General features: G+C 52.2%; 5 protein-coding genes across 5 annotated transcripts; 1 reads left to right on the top strand and 4 right to left on the bottom strand.

The window, feature by feature from the left end:
• Positions 1-312: 312 nt before the first annotated feature.
• STEHIDRAFT_160368 (uncharacterized protein) lies at positions 313-2,044 on the bottom strand (the record flags this gene model as incomplete). Its single annotated transcript, XM_007307890.1, has 5 exons — positions 313-429; positions 490-658; positions 718-1,223; positions 1,296-1,975; positions 2,035-2,044. 5 exons carry the CDS (start codon positions 2,042-2,044, stop codon positions 313-315), a joined length of 1,482 nt encoding a protein of 493 aa, XP_007307952.1.
• Positions 2,045-2,448: 404 nt separating this feature from the next.
• Positions 2,449-6,264, bottom strand: STEHIDRAFT_84010 (Phosphomevalonate kinase). The gene is made up of 8 exons (XM_007307889.1): positions 5,911-6,264; positions 5,688-5,850; positions 5,204-5,572; positions 4,308-4,482; positions 4,025-4,164; positions 3,552-3,629; positions 3,333-3,459; positions 2,449-3,264 (listed from the first exon to the last, which is right to left on the bottom strand). The coding sequence occupies exons 1-8, from the start codon at positions 6,156-6,158 to the stop codon at positions 3,059-3,061; spliced, it is 1,506 nt and encodes a 501-aa protein (XP_007307951.1). The 5' UTR covers positions 6,159-6,264; the 3' UTR covers positions 2,449-3,058.
• A 723-nt stretch (positions 6,265-6,987) lies between these two features.
• Positions 6,988-9,359, bottom strand: STEHIDRAFT_170946 (EXS-domain-containing protein; the record flags this gene model as incomplete). Its single annotated transcript, XM_007307888.1, has 4 exons — positions 6,988-8,162; positions 8,231-8,452; positions 8,571-8,771; positions 8,983-9,359. The coding sequence occupies 4 exons, from the start codon at positions 9,357-9,359 to the stop codon at positions 7,286-7,288; spliced, it is 1,677 nt and encodes a 558-aa protein (XP_007307950.1). The 3' UTR covers positions 6,988-7,285.
• Positions 9,360-9,591: 232 nt separating this feature from the next.
• STEHIDRAFT_84002 (isoleucine-tRNA ligase) lies at positions 9,592-14,831 on the bottom strand. The gene is made up of 16 exons (XM_007307887.1): positions 14,723-14,831; positions 14,446-14,627; positions 13,940-14,360; positions 13,596-13,882; positions 13,322-13,537; positions 13,165-13,256; positions 13,002-13,100; positions 12,814-12,940; positions 12,580-12,746; positions 12,310-12,501; positions 12,165-12,248; positions 11,679-12,111; positions 11,392-11,613; positions 10,125-11,330; positions 9,848-10,069; positions 9,592-9,783 (listed from the first exon to the last, which is right to left on the bottom strand). The coding sequence occupies exons 1-14, from the start codon at positions 14,742-14,744 to the stop codon at positions 10,641-10,643; spliced, it is 3,234 nt and encodes a 1,077-aa protein (XP_007307949.1). The 5' UTR covers positions 14,745-14,831; the 3' UTR covers positions 9,592-9,783; positions 9,848-10,069; positions 10,125-10,640.
• Positions 14,832-15,245: 414 nt separating this feature from the next.
• STEHIDRAFT_64158 (amino acid transporter) lies at positions 15,246-17,487 on the top strand (the record flags this gene model as incomplete). Its single annotated transcript, XM_007307756.1, has 8 exons — positions 15,246-15,507; positions 15,583-15,843; positions 15,979-16,188; positions 16,246-16,272; positions 16,329-16,828; positions 16,884-16,970; positions 17,025-17,115; positions 17,189-17,487. 8 exons carry the CDS (start codon positions 15,246-15,248, stop codon positions 17,485-17,487), a joined length of 1,737 nt encoding a protein of 578 aa, XP_007307818.1.
• Between the last annotated feature and the right edge of the window lie 280 nt (positions 17,488-17,767).

Genomic DNA, 17,767 nt, shown 5'->3' with positions numbered 1-17,767 from the left:
GTATTTGGTGAACTCGAAAAAAGAAGACGGGTGTCTATCATCCTGAAAGCGGTTGTAAGAGCACGAAACATAGCAAGGCCCGGACCACGGAAGATCGAACTGGGATGGTTGAAGCGAGAGAGGGATCATGCGTAACTGTCGATGTCACTCGGTCAAAACCGCAGGCTTTGGTGTTATCTGCATTTCCTGAGTCAAAACAAATACTCTCGTAGCTCATTTCTCTTGTAACCGACGTCCTACACAAGAAACATCTCGTCAGCTTTGCACATCGTAAACAGAGAACATGCGCAAGTTGACCGACCTGTATCACGACTATGCGCTCTGCATCGAGCTCGCAGCACCTATCTCCAGATCCAGGCAAATGAGCGGGCAGCGAGATACTACGAACGGGAAGTCGGCTCTCGACATCGATGGTGAAGGGGCCGTCCCCTGCGGCAATAATGGTATCTGATTGTTCTGTGGCCACCCTCGGAAGTCGCTCGTCTATACCGTCATAGACGGTCTCCGGCCGGTCTCCGGCCGAGGAAATTGTTTGTCGCGCAGGAGATGGTAGCCAAAATCTACGAAGACAGTGTGGCCAGATAGAAATTCCCAGTCCTCTGAAGCTGCCCGGCGAGCATCGAAGACGGCTCTGTTGCCGATCGCAGACCTAATATAACTATTCATCGGAACTTGGGATCAGGACTGCGCGTCGAAATAAGGGCAATAATGACTTACCTTAAGGAAATTGTTGGTTCCTTATGCCGAAGAAGGATTCTTGACGAGCGGGGGCCCCAGTCCTGCCACGGAACCTTACGAGCTCCAAGTTTTCTTTCTTGCGGTTGCCGGGTAGCGTATTTCAATAGACTCCCAATAGAAGAGACAACATGGAAGTGGCCACCGCCGTGGTAATTACTGTAGCCCAAAGTCGCAAAAAATAGACCGAGTGATGTTTGAGGGGAGGAAGAAGAGGTAAAGCTATAGAAGCCGGTGCAATGGTAATCAGAGCTGTAGGAGGGAAGAAGTAGAGTGGAGATGTGGGTCAACTCGTAGCGCGAAGGAGTTGAGGACGAGGTTTCTTCAATGGAAATGGGGTCGGAAATCGAGAATATGTTGAAGCGCATTTGACGTTGTATACTCTTCTCCGAGCAGCGTGAACTCGAGATGATCATTCGTGAGGAGAGGAAACAGATGCCGCTGCTAAGGCTATCTATCGCCGTGTGTCCAAATTCTGATTCATTGAACTGGAGATACGACACTTAGATGAACATATTTCGATTTTACGCAGCAGATCAGTCAAGAAATTTGGGACTTACAAGTTTCCGTTTAAAAACAACTTCCCCAGATTTCCAATTCCAAATGCAGGCGTGGGTTGTGTTATAACTATACGCACAAAAGAGAGCGAGCATATCATCGAAGATCTCAAATTCTTTGACATCCTCGCTAGTAATTTCCTCTGACTGCTCTTCATGGAAAAAGGCACGAAGAACGGATTCTGTGGCTAGGGGATGGGCTTGGTTTGATGTCAGCGATCGTAAATGGATGGTAAGCTCCCCGTCAAGGTCGCGTGTGATTTTCGGGTAAGATCCTAAATTCCCGCGATGCTCGATGAGTGCGAGTAGATCCTGGCTTGAATCGAAGGTCATTTCCGCAGCCAAAACACCTATATCCTCGAACGCTAACTCTCGCCGACCCCCACTCGGAGACGGTGCCCGCACAACGGTCATAGAGGAGTTTGGTTTGTCTTTGTCGTTTTCAATTTGAACGAAGACACCGCCTATGAACTCGGACATATCGCATGGCCTGGAAAGCGTGATGGTGTCGAGCTTCTTCCATTCAAGGGAGCGCCACGCATAACGGCGTTCGAGTCGCTCAGCAGACGATACGGAATTGTCGAGAGAAACCGTTGTGTCGGCAATACCGTCTGCACCGAGCTCAATTTTTAGCTGGAGAGCTGATGAGGTCTCTTTCATCCCATATAGAGGGTCTTGCATGCCTTGAAACAACGTTCAGTGATGTCAACGAGTAGTGTGCAAAGAATTCGCCAGAGCGTACCATCGAGCATCTGAGAACATCACGAAAATCTAGTCGACCCAGGATGTGCTGGACTAGGACATCTTCTGGTAGATCGAGAAGGCCGATCCGATGCATGTTTCTGTCCGGAGGACGCATATTAAAGACTTATCGGGATGGCTCAGATTAATGTGCGTGCTGAACGGTACAGTAGTGCACTCACACTTTGCTCAGTTCAAAGTAGTCGGCCAGTGGGAAATTTGCACACCTCGATCGGGCTCGTCGTGTCGCAAATAAACAAGCACACCGCTAAGGTCACAATAGAGTAGTGTCTAGGGATCGCAGTCTCTTTGTTAAGTCAAAAAGCTGTCTTGGGCAATGCATGATTGTCGTGGTCAGACACAAGAAAGGTCGAAGTTGATCAACCGCCCGCTGCCGAGCGCCACAACCTGACAGGTGAAATGGACCGGACTTTGCCGGGCGCTAAATCGACAGCAAGACAAAATCGGTGTGGCCCAACAGTCGCCTTTCTTCCAAGCACTCTTCCACCACACTCAGCCAGAACGAACGAGACAAAGTGAATCCGATGTATGCAAACGATTCAAAGGTGAGTAAGTAAGATATCCGGGTCGAACGAAAAAGGTTGAACCAACACAACAACAAAAGCATCAACAAAAGAAAACATGAATACCGTCAAGATCACTCAGAAGTGCAATCGAATCCGCCCTACAAGGTGAATCCAAATTAAACCAGAGCGACAGACGGACAGCAGAAACAGCACAGAAAGAAATAGAGAGTAGTAGATCAGAAAGAGAAGCAGCGTGAGTCTACGGAAATAAATATAAGTCGTGTACTTCCAACCCAATTGACCCAGACATGAGTTCAGATGCTTCCATGGACCAGACCAGACCAGACCAGACCTTGTCGTATACCGAAACCGATGCACCACAATCATTTGTCTCGCTCCGCTCGAGAAGATATAGCGAACTCCGATAGCCCTGCCACCAATGTTTCACATCGCGAAATAAGCCCCCTCCTGTTCAAGCACGATCGAATAGGAGAAAGCTCAAGCCGACACGACCGCCTCCAACCCCTTCACACTCCCCAACTCCTCCAACCGGATCCCACTCCCCGCCACGCTCTCCTCCGCCAAAAGCGGTGTGACGCTCTTCTGGGCGCCCCAGAGCCGCTCGACGCGCACGAGCGGCCGGATATCGTGCACCGGTTCTGGTGGGTCGGAGAGCAGGAGCCACACGGCGTCGTATCCACCAGCTAATTCAACAGAAGGACCGCCATGGGCATTAGGTACTGTTATTCCGGTCCGAATACGGAGGGCTTACCACCAGGAACTCCACCACCGATAACGCCAGCGAGCGAGATCGAGTCGTCGAGTAGCTTCGTCTGTTGCGGAGGCTCGATATCGACACCGCTCAGGCTTCCCATTTCGCGCATTTTGGCTCGAATTGCCTATATATCATGGTGCAGATAATGAGGATCAATCTGATGCGACCCCAGCGGCGCACAGAGAAGAACAAGGACGAAAATGATGATCCACATACCTCAGTCAAAACATGCGCCTCGTTGAACGCTTCCAGACAATCAGACAACTCAGGTTGAGCATTGAGGATCGCAAGCCACTATTGGATCCAAAAAAAAACATTAGTTTATCGCCACAATACCATGTCAACACAGCGACAAAAGACGTCATCGTTCCAGATTCAGTGCCATGTAATCCAAATGCAAAAGTCAAAAAGACAGGGTAATAGGTGCGGATCAACCCCTAAATCAAGGAATGCAGGATATGACTTCAATGGCTCGACGAGCGCTTCCATCTGTGTGGATCTCAATGAGAAGCACTCTTGAGCGAGGTCATACCCCGAACATCGCCCGACCCGCACACCTCCAACGAAGCAAGTCGGCAACTTCGCAAAGAGAGACAGACAGAGCCTGATATAGGCATCCCTCACGGGGCACTCGGAGTCATCGCGAACTCTGACACGAAGCGGTAGACGGTCAAAGGCAGAAAACTCACCTGAACGGATTGGATACTCGCTATCCACTTGATCGCCTGCAGATATATTCCCTGATCCCGTTCATGCAACTCCGAAAGACGCGTGAGGCATTTCGCGAGCGACGTGTTGAGCTGGTCGAGTTTCGTCCACAGTGCGAGAGCTGTTCCCAATCCAAAACGAGCCACAACGCCGCAAAATCACAATCACGATCACAGTCACAATCCCACCCCAGCGGAAGCAAAACCATCAACTCCCATACACAGCAAGTGACGACACGGAAGAGGTGAATGCGCGGAGACATACCTTCCTCCTTCTTCTCCTTCCGCCAACTGAGCACCTTCGACACCAAATGCGGCGTATTGCTCCCCGCGTGAATGTCCGCGAGCAAAATCCTCGTGTAGGGTGGCAACTTGAACGGCTGGATGGCGTAATCCCAGGTCGGGTTCTGTGGCGAGAGCACCGCGAGGAGGTGTGGCGGCTATGTAATATAATCCCATGACCGTGAGCCCCAAACCGTAACGCGAGACCGAAGGATTGGAAGACAAAGAGAAGATGAGAAAAGAGGAGAGGAGAGGAAGAGATGAGGAAAGAGAGATGAGATCAATTAAAAACACGTTGAGTTCTTGATGAAATCGGGACATCGGGACATCGACATTGAAAATCGGGTAAATCGGGAGGATCGGGGTGGGGGGAGGCAAAGGAAGCAATTCATGCATGTCATGATCGGTGACCCGTCCGGGTCCTCGTTCAGGCTCACCGTACAGCGCACCATACAGTGCAGCTATGCGCAATGCACGAGAGAAGACGTGGTAACGGGATGATACGAGGAACGAAATACGGAGGAAGTCAAGATGCGTGTGTAGGCATCAGTAGGCATGTGGGAGATGCGCTGTGTGGCGTCTACCAAAACACGAGATGCCTCGATGTTCAGAACGTGATCGTTCGCCGAGAGGACATGCGTCTCCGTCTCACAGCTCTCGGACGGGATTGCTCGATTCGTGTAATTTACGGAAAAGTGCGGAGCAAGAGGAGTTAAGGGACGGTCGGTTTTTGTGGGGTGGAGGAGATGAAATGGAAGGAGGGAACGGCCGCACGGCCGCACAGTAATGCGTCGTGTCGTATCGTGTCGGTCTCGCATCGTATCATGCCGCAATCGGATTTCATACCCATAACGTTGATGAAGCGAGTTTTTGACATACCTTCTCGTCCTGCATCAATGGCTGAATAACCTCCGGGCTGAATCTCCTGTAGAGATGGCTCCCGAACACGGCCGCAGACACGTCGAAGCCGCTGCCGACTTTGCCCTGTGCGAGACAGTGTACGAATTGAGCGAGATTGTGGGCTAGTCTTTTGGCCTCTGTGCTTGCGCCGGACGGAGAAGATGTGGCGAGGACGGAGGGAGGGATGACTGAGAAGTGCACGAGGAGGGCGGTGCAGAATGAGGTGATGAGGGCGGCTGAGGAGCCGAGTCCCGTCTTGGCGACATCAGAGAGACGGACGTTGGTGGGGCTGAACGGGGGCAATTGCGCGAGTGAAGATAGCGTTGGGGGGAGGTTGCGTGCTTGAAGCTGTGATTTTGTGTAAACCGAGAGAAGCGCATTGCCGGCGGTCAGTATACGAGAGTAAAACGGAGAACTCTGAATCTCTGAAGACGGCGCGATGATAAAAGTGATACCGACGAACCTGGTCCTGTTGCGAGTAGAAATCATTGTCCCCGACGATAACAATGTGAAGCCCCCGGGAGAGGCGCTCCTTGAGCGCGGTCGCACCCTTGATCTCGACAACGAGCGCAAGCGTATTTTGAATCGCCAAATGGACAAACTTGTTCTTCGACGGTCCCTCCGCACTTTCCGCCCACAAAGTATGAAAGCACGATCAAAAAAGCAGACAAAAGCACAAGACGTACGTCTCGACGGATACTTTACTCCCACTTGCGTCGTAGTTTACGGAATACGTCCATGTAGCGTCGAGGAACTGCGGCGATCTGACCTCGATATGGTTTGGCGTGTGAGTGCCGGTAACAGAAGCAGGGTCGCGGACGACGGTGTAGAACCGAGAAGAAGTGGATACGACGACGCCAGAGTAGGCTGGGTCGAGGACGAGGTAGCCTCCAGCGATGAGAACTTTTCCTGGGGACGAGATGACGGTCGCCATAGCGTACGACGGCAGAGGACAGAGGACGGATGAGGGAGAGCTGATGGGAAGGCGAGGGACGGCCGAAGGGGTCGCTGGCTGGGCGAGCGCAGAGGACTCAGTGGCTATTATACGTCAAGACGCCGGAGTTGCTCGTTTGCTGACAAAGCATTGCTGGCTCCTCTTCTTTCAGTGTCTGACATGTCTCGTGCACATTGTGGCCTGATCGTTTCATTCCTTGTTCGCGCTTTGCGATCGCCTTCGTAAGTACGATGTGTCCTTTTTCTTGCTTGATACCGTCCAGCCCATCGCATGCAATTTACCGCCGTGCAGCGCGTTCGCCAGCGCGCGTTCGACGTAGGAGGCGCGCCTACCGCGATGTCGTCACATGGATAGGCGCCCAGCGCACGTGTCTGGCGTGGCCACAGTGGCACTTTGCTCAACACCACCTTTCACCATCTAGTTCGCGGCAGTAGGAAAGGCTCGGTTTCACTGGGTGTTCCTCGGCGAGAGTGAGAGGATCTAGTTGAACTATCCCTTCAAACGAAACAGGATGAATAAATACGACCGGTCATGAATGAATTAGAACGACATAGCGCTACTCCCGCTGCCCGCTGTCCGAATCCGCATCTGTTTTGCGCACAGCGCCAACCCATCCGCAGACCGTAAATCGCCCGAAGCCACGTACTGATCAAGCATGTATACAGTACCTATCACCGTTCACCGCTCTACCGTCCACCGTCCACTCACCGGCCACCCTCACCACCTAAATTTTACAAGACATGCCCTCACCCTTACCCCCACTCATGCTGACCTCACCGGCCACGACGAGAACACAAGCCTAAGGGCACGGAAACGGTCGATCTCATTACGCCAGCGGAAATCCATTCGTACTTATGTAGCAGTGCCACCGTATCTAAAGTTACTCACCTGCAAGTCCCCGTCGATTACAGCCCCGGGGGTATAATAACTTACTGTACTTCAAAGCGCGAAAAGCATTCGAAATGGAAGTTTCAAGAAATGGAAACAAGAGACAACTATAAAATAGGAGGGCGATCGCACCGCAAGTCCGAAGCGCGATACCCCAATTGCACGAATCCGCAAGCCTCGCTCGAGGTTTAAGCTTTTCGAGATACGATGCGAAAAGCTCAAACGACCCTCGCTTTCCCGTCCTGTCTAGCCGCTTCCGCCTCAAACACGACATCAAACGGACCCTCGGGATCGCCTCCGCTATAGCCATTCATTCCATATCCTCTTCCCGCCACTGACCCTGCCCCCGCATCCCTGTCCCTGTCCCTCTCCTCGTCCAACTCATATTCTTGCTCACCCTCCACCCTCTCATCCTCCTCCTCATCTCTCTCATCCCAATCCACGATCTCTCTCCCCGTCCCAGGCGCAGCTCCCGTCAACCCCCTCTTCACCACCTCCCACTCAACCCTCACAAATACCCACACCCACCTCCTCAGCACCTCCGCCACCTCGACCCAAAATATCAACGCGCTTCCCTCTCCCTGTGCGTGTGCGTGGAGATGTGTGGACAGTTTTATGGACCAGGTGAGTCGGAGGATGAGATCGAGGAAGATTATGGAGGGGTAGACGGGTAGGGGGAAGAGCAGGGGGTGACGGAGGCCGAGGGGGTGCTGTTGCTGATGATGTTGATGTTGATGTTGGGTGGGATTATGGTTCGTGGATGAGGGACGAGTCGTGTTCAGAGGTAACAGTGGAGAATGTGAGCGCAAGTGCGATAATGGCGGCTTGAAGGCACCATCGATAGAATCGAGGGTAGGCTGTTGTGATGAAAGACCAGAGGGCGAGGTCGTCGGCGTTGACACGGACGTCCGGACACTGGTGAGCGATTCGGCTCGTTCATGCAGTGTGGCGAGGACGAGCGGTCGTGGGAGTGAAGTGGGTCTGGACGGTTTTGGTGGTGGGTTGAGCCAGGAAGGCTGCAAGAGACTGAACCCCCAATCGTTCGTTACGTCCCACCAGAACGAATACAGCGAGTTTACCAAAGCGGTCAACAGCCTGCGGTTGGAAACCGTTATCAGCATCGGTGACCAAGAAAACATGGCCTTGAGAAAGGAGGAACGTACCAAAGCCGGAAGAGGGTATGTTCCCCGTGCCACGCCTCATTCTTGATGTGATCACCCTTCTCCTTGACGAGGTCGGAGACCACGATCCGTTGAGCCGCGGAGAGGAAGATGACGGGGAAGGAAGACGCGTATTTGATCGCGTTGAAGAGTGGCCGTTTACTCTCGTTCGAGGGGGCGGTCCATTCGATCATACATTGTCGGAAGCGTACGAGATAGGGCAAGCTGTTGGAGCAAAACGAGATCAGGCGTTGAGCTCGTGAAGCAGGGACGTCGAGAAGGTCCTCCCATGCGGCATGTGAAAAGTATGACGTCGTAAGAATAGATAGAGCAAAAGACTCACCTCATCAGAGCCGGTAAGACCCACCTCGTCCACCCCTCCTGTTGTGGCAACTCCAAAATACTTCCTCCCGGCATCAACATGCACACCGAAAGCCACACATCGCCCAACACCTTCGCGAACGAAGTGAACACATCCGCAAACACGACATCCGAGAAATATATCGGCCTCCCCGAAGGCGGAAACAGACATCTTCGGATCGAGCTGGACAGAGCTGGGCGTGAGCGAGGTGATTTTTTAGAGCAGGTGATGATGATTTAGTGGATTCGGTGGCGATGATGGGTAGTGATAGTGGAGAGGGTGACCTGGGAGTGTGAGATGATGGGGTTTGCCTTACAGTAGAAACACATCACGCTCACGTTTTTGTAATGTGTTTAATGGGGAGATGAGACCCATGCATACGCCCAGGGCGCACAGAGCCGGAATATACTTGTAGGTGTTGACCTCCGCGACGTCGCCAAAAGTCGCATAACGATAGAGCATCCACGAGATAGTGCAAAAGACGGTATAAAACCCTGCAAGGCGATAGACGGGCGCATAGTACGACGCAGGATCTTGAACGAACTTGAAGCCACGTTGACTGGAACTCCTCGAAATCGGTAATGGCGTAAGAGTTCCGTCCGGTGAATCTCGTGGTCGAAGATCGAGAGCGTTGGCTGCATCGATTCCGAGCAAGTAGAGACCGTGTAAATTTGCGCCCCAGCCCCAGATACCGAGGCCTACGAGGAAGAGAACGCGGAAAGGGAGGGGGAAGATGGCTATGAAGTGGCTGTCATCCGCTTCATTGCTCATCTTATTAATATGCGATTATTCGTGTCGTGTTCGTGTCGTATATCTGAAGAGTGTGATGGGTGGCTAGCGGTGCATGCCACTGGGGAAGGAGCTGTGGGAATCAAGAAGCAAGCAGACAGAAGGAGAGAGAGCAGAGCGGTTTTGAATGTTTTGACCAAGTCGCGTGCGACTCCGCTCGACTTCGCACCGCAGGCGCCAGCCACACGTGGGCGCTAAACCACTTTGTCTTGCGCCACCACCTCCAGTTCAGCTTTATTGCCTTTCTCTTCTGCTATGGCCGATAAACAGGGCGCGTATGGTGCAAAGGCGGCGGACACAGACTTTCGTAGAAAATGGGACAAGGAGGAGTATGCTGAACGAGCGAAGAAGAAAGACGAGGAGGAGCGCGACCGTATGAAGGAGAATGACGAGCGGATGAAGCAAGGTGAGTCTCTCCTACTTGTATCTACAATCCATAATACTAATATGTGTCCGTCGGTATTTGATAGGGAAGAAACCTCTGCGGGCGAAGAAACAAGACCTGCCCAAACCTACAGAGCTCATGAAACGACGAGACCATGATCTCGAGCTTGACAAGAACCTGAATAAAACTATGGTCGTGCAGAACCCTGGTGGTAGAGGCCCTGGGCAACCTGGTTTCTACTGCGAAACATGTAACCGGACGTACAAGGATAGTACTGGCTACTTGGACCACATCAATGGTCGAGCACGTATGTTGACGTTCCCTTGAGGCTCTACATAGCAGCTCACTCATTCGACCCACAGATCTACGTGCACTTGGGCAGACTACGCGAATAGAGCGTTCGACCGTCGAACAAGTCCGTGCACGAATTGCCTACCTTCGCGAGAAGACAAAAGACGCGTCCAACGCCAAAGCCTTTGATTTTGACCAACGCCTCGCTGAAATTCGCGCTAAGGAATTGGCCGCTCGCGAGGAGAAGAAGAACCAGAAGAAGGCCCAACGAGAGAAGGCGAGGCTCGAGCTCGCTCAGCAGACTGCTGCAGAGTCTGGTGGTGCGGACGTGGATATGATGAATATGATGGGCTTTGGAGGGTTCGGGTCGACGAAGAAGTGATATACCTTGCGTCCTCTCTGGCGTCTATGTTCGTGTTCGTGCTTTTTGCTTTCACGCTGTAACTATCTGTACTGTATTCAAGAGAGCGATCAACTCTGTATTCTAGATGGAACAACAATGTCTTGTATTACAACTGCTCTTTACTTCATCTTCATACCCGTCATAACGCCCAGCATGAATGAACCCACAAATAAACCGTGCATGCTCATGCCCTCACCAACAACAGCGCGAACTTCACCTCCGCCACCTCCTGCTCCTCCTCAATCAACACCTTACCCCCCTTCTTCTCCTTCACATCCACCGGCACATTCCTCACCGTCCTCCTAATAACCTCTCCATGGTCCTTCATCGCCTGCACCAACTCCTGTCCCGCCCCCTCCTCAAACCTATAAAACACATCAACATCATCCGTAGCCTGCAACCCCGCCTTCTTCCTCAACTTCTGCACCCTATTAATCAACTCCCTCGCCAACCACTCGCCCGCCAACTCCGGATGGACCTGCACATCCAGCCTCACAACCGCATCATTATCCGTATTAGTGGCATACTGGCCTCCCTCGCCCTCAGGAACCTCGATATACCGCTGCACGGTCAGATCGCCCTCGACGAGCTCGATGCCGGCGACGGTGATCCTTCCCGTATCGGTGTACGATTTGACTTCATCGGAGGTCAGGGCGGGAAGCGCGGTTTTGACTATGCCGAGGTTGGAGCGGAGTTTGCGACCGAGGACGGACCAGTCGGCTACGGCGCGGTATTTGACGCCGGATTTGGACTCGTCGGAGGTAAGGACGACGTCGCGGACGTTGAGTTCGGATTCGATATAGCGTTGGAGGGAGCGGACGTCTTCGAGGTATTGCGGGTCGGCGTGGAAGACAAGGAGTTCTTTGAGAGGTGTCTGTAATTGAGTTCGTGATGAGCTCCTATGTGGAGGAAGTTTGCGTGGCAAAAATGTTTACCTTTAATGAGATACTGTGGCGCTCGCGCACGGTTCGGGTGAGCTCGATGATAATCTGCATACGCTTGACTTGGCGCTCGATCGCCGGATCAAAGTACTCCTCCTTCACTTCTGGGAAGAGGATGAAGTGGATAGACCGGGTATCACCAGCCTTTGGGTCCTCGGGGATGAACGTCCGCAACGTCTGGTAAATGTTCTCAGTCAAGAACGGCGTGTATGATGACTAGATCGCCACAATCGAATTAGTAACAGGGCCGTGAACAAGGTAAGAAGAACGGATTGACTGACCATCGTCCTACAAAGCGTGAACAACGTCTCAAACAGCGTATTCAGGGCCTGAACCGTATCCTCCTTCCCATCCTCTCCCTTCAACCTCCTCCTGTTAAACCTGATATACCAATTCGTCAACTCGTCCACCAGATCCAACAGTCTCGGGATGATCGTATACAGCCTATACGCCGCCATCTCCTCCTTCACGAGTTTGATGAGCGACTGACACCGCGCAAGGATCCAGCGATCCATGACATTGTTCGATACGGGCGCGTGGGCGTCGTATTTGAAGGAGTGGCCTGTGGATTTTTTGAGCAGTGCGACTTGGCCGAGGAAGAACCGGAAGGAGTTGAGCCAGGGTAGGAGAACGCGGGAGACGACTTCGCGGACGCCTTCTTCGCGGAAGCGGAGGTTGTCTCCTCGGACGATGGGGGAGTTGACGAGGAACATTCTGTTTACGACGTTAGTCGCTAATCCCACCCAAGAAAGAAGAATGTGGCGTACCTGGTAGCATCAGCACCATACTGGTTGATGATCAAGTTCGGGTCCGGGTAATTACGCAGACTCTTGCTCATCTTCTTTCCATCGCTGAAAGACCAGAAATTGTCAGTTCAAAGGGTCACGCCACACGAAGTATGGCGGGACATACGCGGCCAAGACCAAACCCGTCACGATCAAGTTCTTCCATGGTGCCTTTCCGAACAGATGCGACGACAACACCAACAGAGTGTAGAACCAACCTCTCGTCTGGTCAATACCCTCGGAAATGAAGTTCGCGGGGAACGTCTTCTCGAAGAGTTCCTTGTTTTCGAAGGGATAGTGAAGCTGAGCATAGGGCATGCTATTTTTCAGACCGGGGGTCAGTACAGATGGTCACTGGTTGGGAATGGCGGCAGGGGAGACAAGGACAGAGACTGACCTTCCGGACTCGAACCAACAATCAAACACCTCCTCAATCCTCTTCAAATCACCTTTGCCCTGCTGCGAAGGGATGGTGATATGGTTGATCTTGTCGGGGTGAATGTCCGTGATGCCCTTCACACCGGATAGCCTCTCCAGCTCCTCGACGGATCCGACGGGAACAATCTACCATATCATCCGCTTCGATGAGCATTCTGAAGATACAGAGGCGCCAAGGAGTTTGTGGGCATACCTCCTTGTAATCGTCCGAGACCCACAACGGGATGGGTGTCCCCCAGAAGCGATTCCGCGAAATATTCCAGTCTCGAGCATTAGCGAGCCAGTTGCCGAACCGTCCCTCTTTGACGTGTTGTGGGACCCTTGAGAAAGGAGAAAGCATGAGCCCATATAGAAGGGGCTGTAGTGCTGGAAATAGCTCACCAGTGTGTCTCGGCATTGTTTTGCATGAGTTGGTCGGTGATCGGCTGCACGCGAACGAACCAGACGGGGATGGCGCGGTAGAGTAGCGGAGTACCTGACCTGCGCGCAGGAGATGTCGGTCAATATGACGGAGTTTAGCCCAGAAAGCAGGAGTCCGACGAACCTCCAGCAGTAAGGATACGAGTGGTTCAATGTTGACTGGACGATCAACCGTCCCTTTGCCTTTAGCACCTTCTGAATCTCCTTGTCCGCGACCTAGTAACAGGCAAAGGGTGAGTATAGGCAAATGTTATCTTATCTCGACGATAACACCAACGTACTTTGACATGCTGCCCCACAAAGTCCGGCACCTCACTTGTGAACTTGCCAGAGTCATCGATGGGGCATGGCGGCATCTCGTCAGCGCGAAGGACGCCATGCGCAAGGGCAATGCGGTGATCGTCTTCACCAAACGCGGGAGCTTGGTGGACGATGCCCGTTCCGCTCTCGTCCGTGACGTAGGTGTCATTGAGGATACGGAAGGCCTTGTCCTCGTACTAAATCCAGACGGTACCATCAGCGCCAAGAAAGAGTCTGAACGAGGAGAAGACGAACCCGCTCAGTGAAGTACTCGAACGGAGGAACATATCGCCAACCCTTCATGTCGGACCCCTTGAAGGTTCCGAGCTTCTTGAACTTGGCCTTCTTGGGATCCTTGTATAGTGTCCGTAGGAGCTTTTCGTTGATGATGAAGTTCTGATCCCGCTCCTGGTCGTGAATTTTGATGTAGGTGAAATCGGGGTGGACGCAGAGACCGAGATTTGACGGCAGAGTCCAGGGTGTGGTCGTCCATGCCAAGAGCGATGTGGAGAGATCGTCGACGAGTGGGAACGCCACAGTAACTATTCAAACAAGCTCTTGAGACCAGCCCATCATGAGATACAGAGAACGAAACGCACCAGCAGGGTCATTAACATCCCGATAATCCAACCCCGCCTCGAAGTTACTTAGGGGCGTCAACAGACCCGTCGAATAAGGCATGACCCTCAATCCACGGTACACCAGTCCCTTATCGAACAGCTGCTTGAACGCCCACCAAACGCTCTCCATGAAGCTCAGATTGAGGGTCTTGTAATCGTTGTCGAAATCGATCCATCGTCCCATCCGCTCGACGGTGTTGCGCCATTCTCCTGCGTAACGCATGACGATGGCGCGGCACTCGGCATTGTAGTTATCGAGGCCCATCTTCATAACGTCTTCCCGAGACGTGATGTTTAGTTTTTTGTCGATCTCGTGTTCGACAGGGAGACCGTGGGTGTCCCAGCCGAAGCGTCTTGGGACATGGTGGCCTGAGACATGAGCGTGGCGAGTTACGATGTCCTAGGAGGTGTGGCGACAAGTCAATTGAAATGATAAGATGATTTCATTGGGAAAGGGTATTCATATCCTAGCTTCAGTGACTCACCTTGATAGTGCCAGCGAGCAAATGTCCATAATGCGGAAGACCGGTGGCAAAGGGCGGTCCATCATAGAAAGAAAACTCAGGCCTACCCTCGGAGAGCTTCAGACTCGTCTGAAAAGCATCGATCTCTCTCCAGAACTTGATGACCTTTTCCTCTTCCTGCGCAAAGTTGAAGGGAGTCGTTACTGAGGTAAGATCGTGACCAATGTGTTTTCCAGCAGCAAGAGCAGAGTAAAATGATGAGTTTATTGGATCTTTTAGTGATTAGACTACTACGCACGATCGTGTGGGGGAAAAGACATGATATCGGAAGGGATTTTCTAGTACTATAATCCCAGTGGCCGAAAGACTAGAGAGGCTACGCTGGGATCTGCTGGTGCTAGGGCACGCTGTGGGGGTCGAGTGACTCGTCGAGCAGAATAAAGTCCTGGGCTGCCTCAAGCGCTCACCGTTTCCGGATCTGTGATTAGCACGGCCATTGCCGCATCAATTCGATTTTATCTCGAATTGCGCTCTGGCACAATTCTTCCCGTCTTCCGCCCAACTCTGTGCTCTCAACGCGTCCGCTACATCTGAAAACGTTTGAACAATTTATTTGGCATTTTTACAGCGGAGCCAAAGGAGTACGTTGCGCAGGTAACTAAGACCTATTCTAGGACAGAATTATCAAGGACCGCGTTTGACGCGCAGGCGCGCCGGTTTCTCACAGCGCTCGACGCACAGCAATGGGCTTCAGCTTGTGAACCACAAACATTTCTTTTTAGTCGCTCTTTTCCTCTGGCTTAGACCACCGCATACCCACCATGCTTGGACGCGGTACTCGCCCATCTTCACGTCTAGGCGAAGCGAGTCAACCGTTGCTCAATGACTCTAGGGAAGACCTATCCGCCGCCACGACTCATGAAGACGTTCTTTTCTCGGCGCACGACGAAGATGACTTCGAAGACTCTGCTCTGGATGGACTCGATACTAGAGAATCAAAGGCAGAGAGGACAGTGAGATTTCATGAGGACGTACAGGTCGTTGGACCTCCACTACGGTCTACTTATCAGAGTCGGGAGACAGGTGCGTAGTCTGAACCGCCTGTGTGAGTGCACATCGACCTGAACCGCTATCTGCTTCCTGTAGCGTATGAGCTAGACACAGACGACCTGGATGATGCCTCACTGGCGCATATTGATTCAGAACAGCAGACTAGTCGGCGGCGAGACCAGTCTATGCCTCTTCTCGTTGGGCTTGCAGACTCTTCCGCTGTACAGAGGAGCCTGGATGATTCGATACCTCTCTCAGATGGATATGGAAATGGAGAACTTGACTTGGATGAGCTTGCGGCGAAACAACATTCTGGGGGCGGTATGATGAACTCCATAGCGAACATGTCGAACTCTATCCTCGGCGCAGGTGAGCCACTGTGGCGGCACTCTATCTCGAGGGATGCATACTGACAGAATCTGAATGACTCGCATAAATTTAGGAATTATTGGTACTTACGATGCCTATTCTTTTCTTGACTAGTTTCTTAATGGTTTCATATAGGACTGCCATACGCCGTTAGTCGAGCAGGCTTCTTCACTGGGCTGTTCCTACTCGTCATCCTGTGTGGCGTCACCGATTGGACCATCCGTCTCATCATTACGAATGCGAAACTGAGCGGCACCAATTCTTACATTGGCATCATGAACCACTGTTTTGGCTCCAGTGGTCGCGCGGCCGTCTCGTTCTTCCAGTTTGCCTTTGCCTTTGGAGGTCAGTCATATTGTCTGTGACGTGAAGAGTACTTGACGAAATACAGGTATTCGAAAGGCATGTGTGCTTTCGGGATCATCATCGGTGCGTCGTTGCAAGCTCTCGTATGATTAACGCTGTACTTACCATGGTCTCTTTAGGCGATACTATACCTCAAGTTATCCGCTCCTCCTTCCCTGCCCTTCGCACAATGCCCGTGCTCTACCTCCTCACAAACCGCCAATTCGTAATCGCATTCTGCACAATCTGCATCTCCTACCCTCTCTCCCTCTATCGCGACATCCATAAACTCTCCATTGCCTCCTCACTCGCCCTCTGCGGCATGCTCATCATCGTCTTCTCCGTAATCTACGAAGGCCCGCTCGTTTCGCCCCTCCTCAAGGGCGACCCGGCCAAGCGGTTTTCCATCATCGAACCAGGGATTTTTCAAGCGATTGGTGTCATTAGCTTTGCATTCGTCTGCCATCATAATAGTTTGTTGATCTATGGGAGCTTGAGGACGCCGACAATGGACCGGTTTGCGATGGTGACGCACGTGTCGACGCTCATCTCGCTGGTCTGCTGTTTCACGATGGCGATCTCGGGATATTGGGTGTTTACGGATAAGACGGAGGGTAACATCTTGAATAATTTCTCTGCGGTAGGTGCACTCCTCTGTACGTTTATAATATGAGATCTCAAGAGAAGTTTCGCAGGATGACACCTTAATCAATGTGGCGAGGTTTTGTTTTGGACTGAATATGTTCACAACACTACCGTTGGAGTTATTCGTGTGCAGAGAGGTATGATATATGTCTCGCTCGAAAGCATCGGAATATACCCTGATCCCAGAGCAGGTCATCGAACAATACTTCTTCTCCCACGAGACGTTCAGCATGCAACGCCACCTCTTCTTCACCACCACCATCCTCTTCGCCTCCATGCTCCGTACGTCTATATATTTCCTTGGTCAATCATCCTCCATCCTCAATGTACTTAACGTTCACTCCATACACTTCAGTTTCCCTCATAACCTGCGACCTCGGCGTCATGCTCGAAATCACAGGCGGCGTCTCCGCCACAGCCCTCGCATTCATCTTCCCCGCCGCCTGCTTCCTCAAACTCACATCCTCTTCCTCTCCGTCGTCCTCGTCGTCACCGAGTTTGGGTCCCCAACGCACAAAATACGCGTGGCATTCGAGAAAACGATTACCGGCTTATGCGTGTGTGACGTTCGGAGTGGTGGTGATGGTGCTTTCGCTAGGCTTGGCGTTGGGGAAGGTGTGGACGCCAGAGGGAAATGCGAAGATTTGTATGTGATTGTGATGACAGCCTAGGGGTGCACAGTGGACTTTTCTTCGTGCGAGGGTGGCGGTGGACTTGTCTTTCAGTGGGTTGGGCATGGACTTCTATAGCGTTTGAGGCGGACTATATCTGGTCATATTTATTCATTGGCGTCTCGGACTTCAAAGTTGCCACGGTCAGTATCTCTCGGTTTTACCCAGCTTCTTTGGTGCGCTTTCCGACCCAGGTCTAGCCATACCTAGCAAGTGCTAACGCTATTGTGGCGTTATTTAGAAGGCAATCCTTCGGTAGCCAC

This window comes from Stereum hirsutum (assembly GCF_000264905.1).
Source record: "Stereum hirsutum FP-91666 SS1 unplaced genomic scaffold STEHIscaffold_14, whole genome shotgun sequence".
In the NCBI taxonomy this organism is placed as follows: domain Eukaryota; kingdom Fungi; phylum Basidiomycota; class Agaricomycetes; order Russulales; family Stereaceae; genus Stereum; species Stereum hirsutum.
The sequence above is the reverse complement of the archived record's forward strand: the minus strand, read 5'-3'. Positions and strand labels throughout refer to the sequence as shown.

Bases quoted from the DNA above. Each gene is read 5' to 3' on its own strand.
- STEHIDRAFT_84010 (XM_007307889.1), bottom strand. From the start codon at position 6,158: ATGGCGACCGTCATCTCGTCCCCAGGAAAAGTTCTCATCGCTGGAGGC. The intron at 3,460-3,551 runs GTATGTGGATCA...CATGATATATAG, and splicing joins AGGCGCATGTTTTGACTGAG to GCAATTCGAGCCAAAATGCG. The intron at 3,265-3,332 runs GTAAGCCCTCCG...CTGTTGAATTAG, and splicing joins CGGTGGTGGAGTTCCTGGTG to CTGGTGGATACGACGCCGTG.
- STEHIDRAFT_84002 (XM_007307887.1), bottom strand. From the start codon at position 14,744: ATGTCTTTTCCCCCACACGATC. The intron at 13,257-13,321 runs GTACGTTGGTGT...GCCTGTTACTAG, and splicing joins TTGTGGGGCAGCATGTCAAA to GTCGCGGACAAGGAGATTCA. The intron at 11,614-11,678 runs GTCAGTCAATCC...GTGGCGATCTAG, and splicing joins TCACGCTTTGTAGGACGATG to TCATCATACACGCCGTTCTT.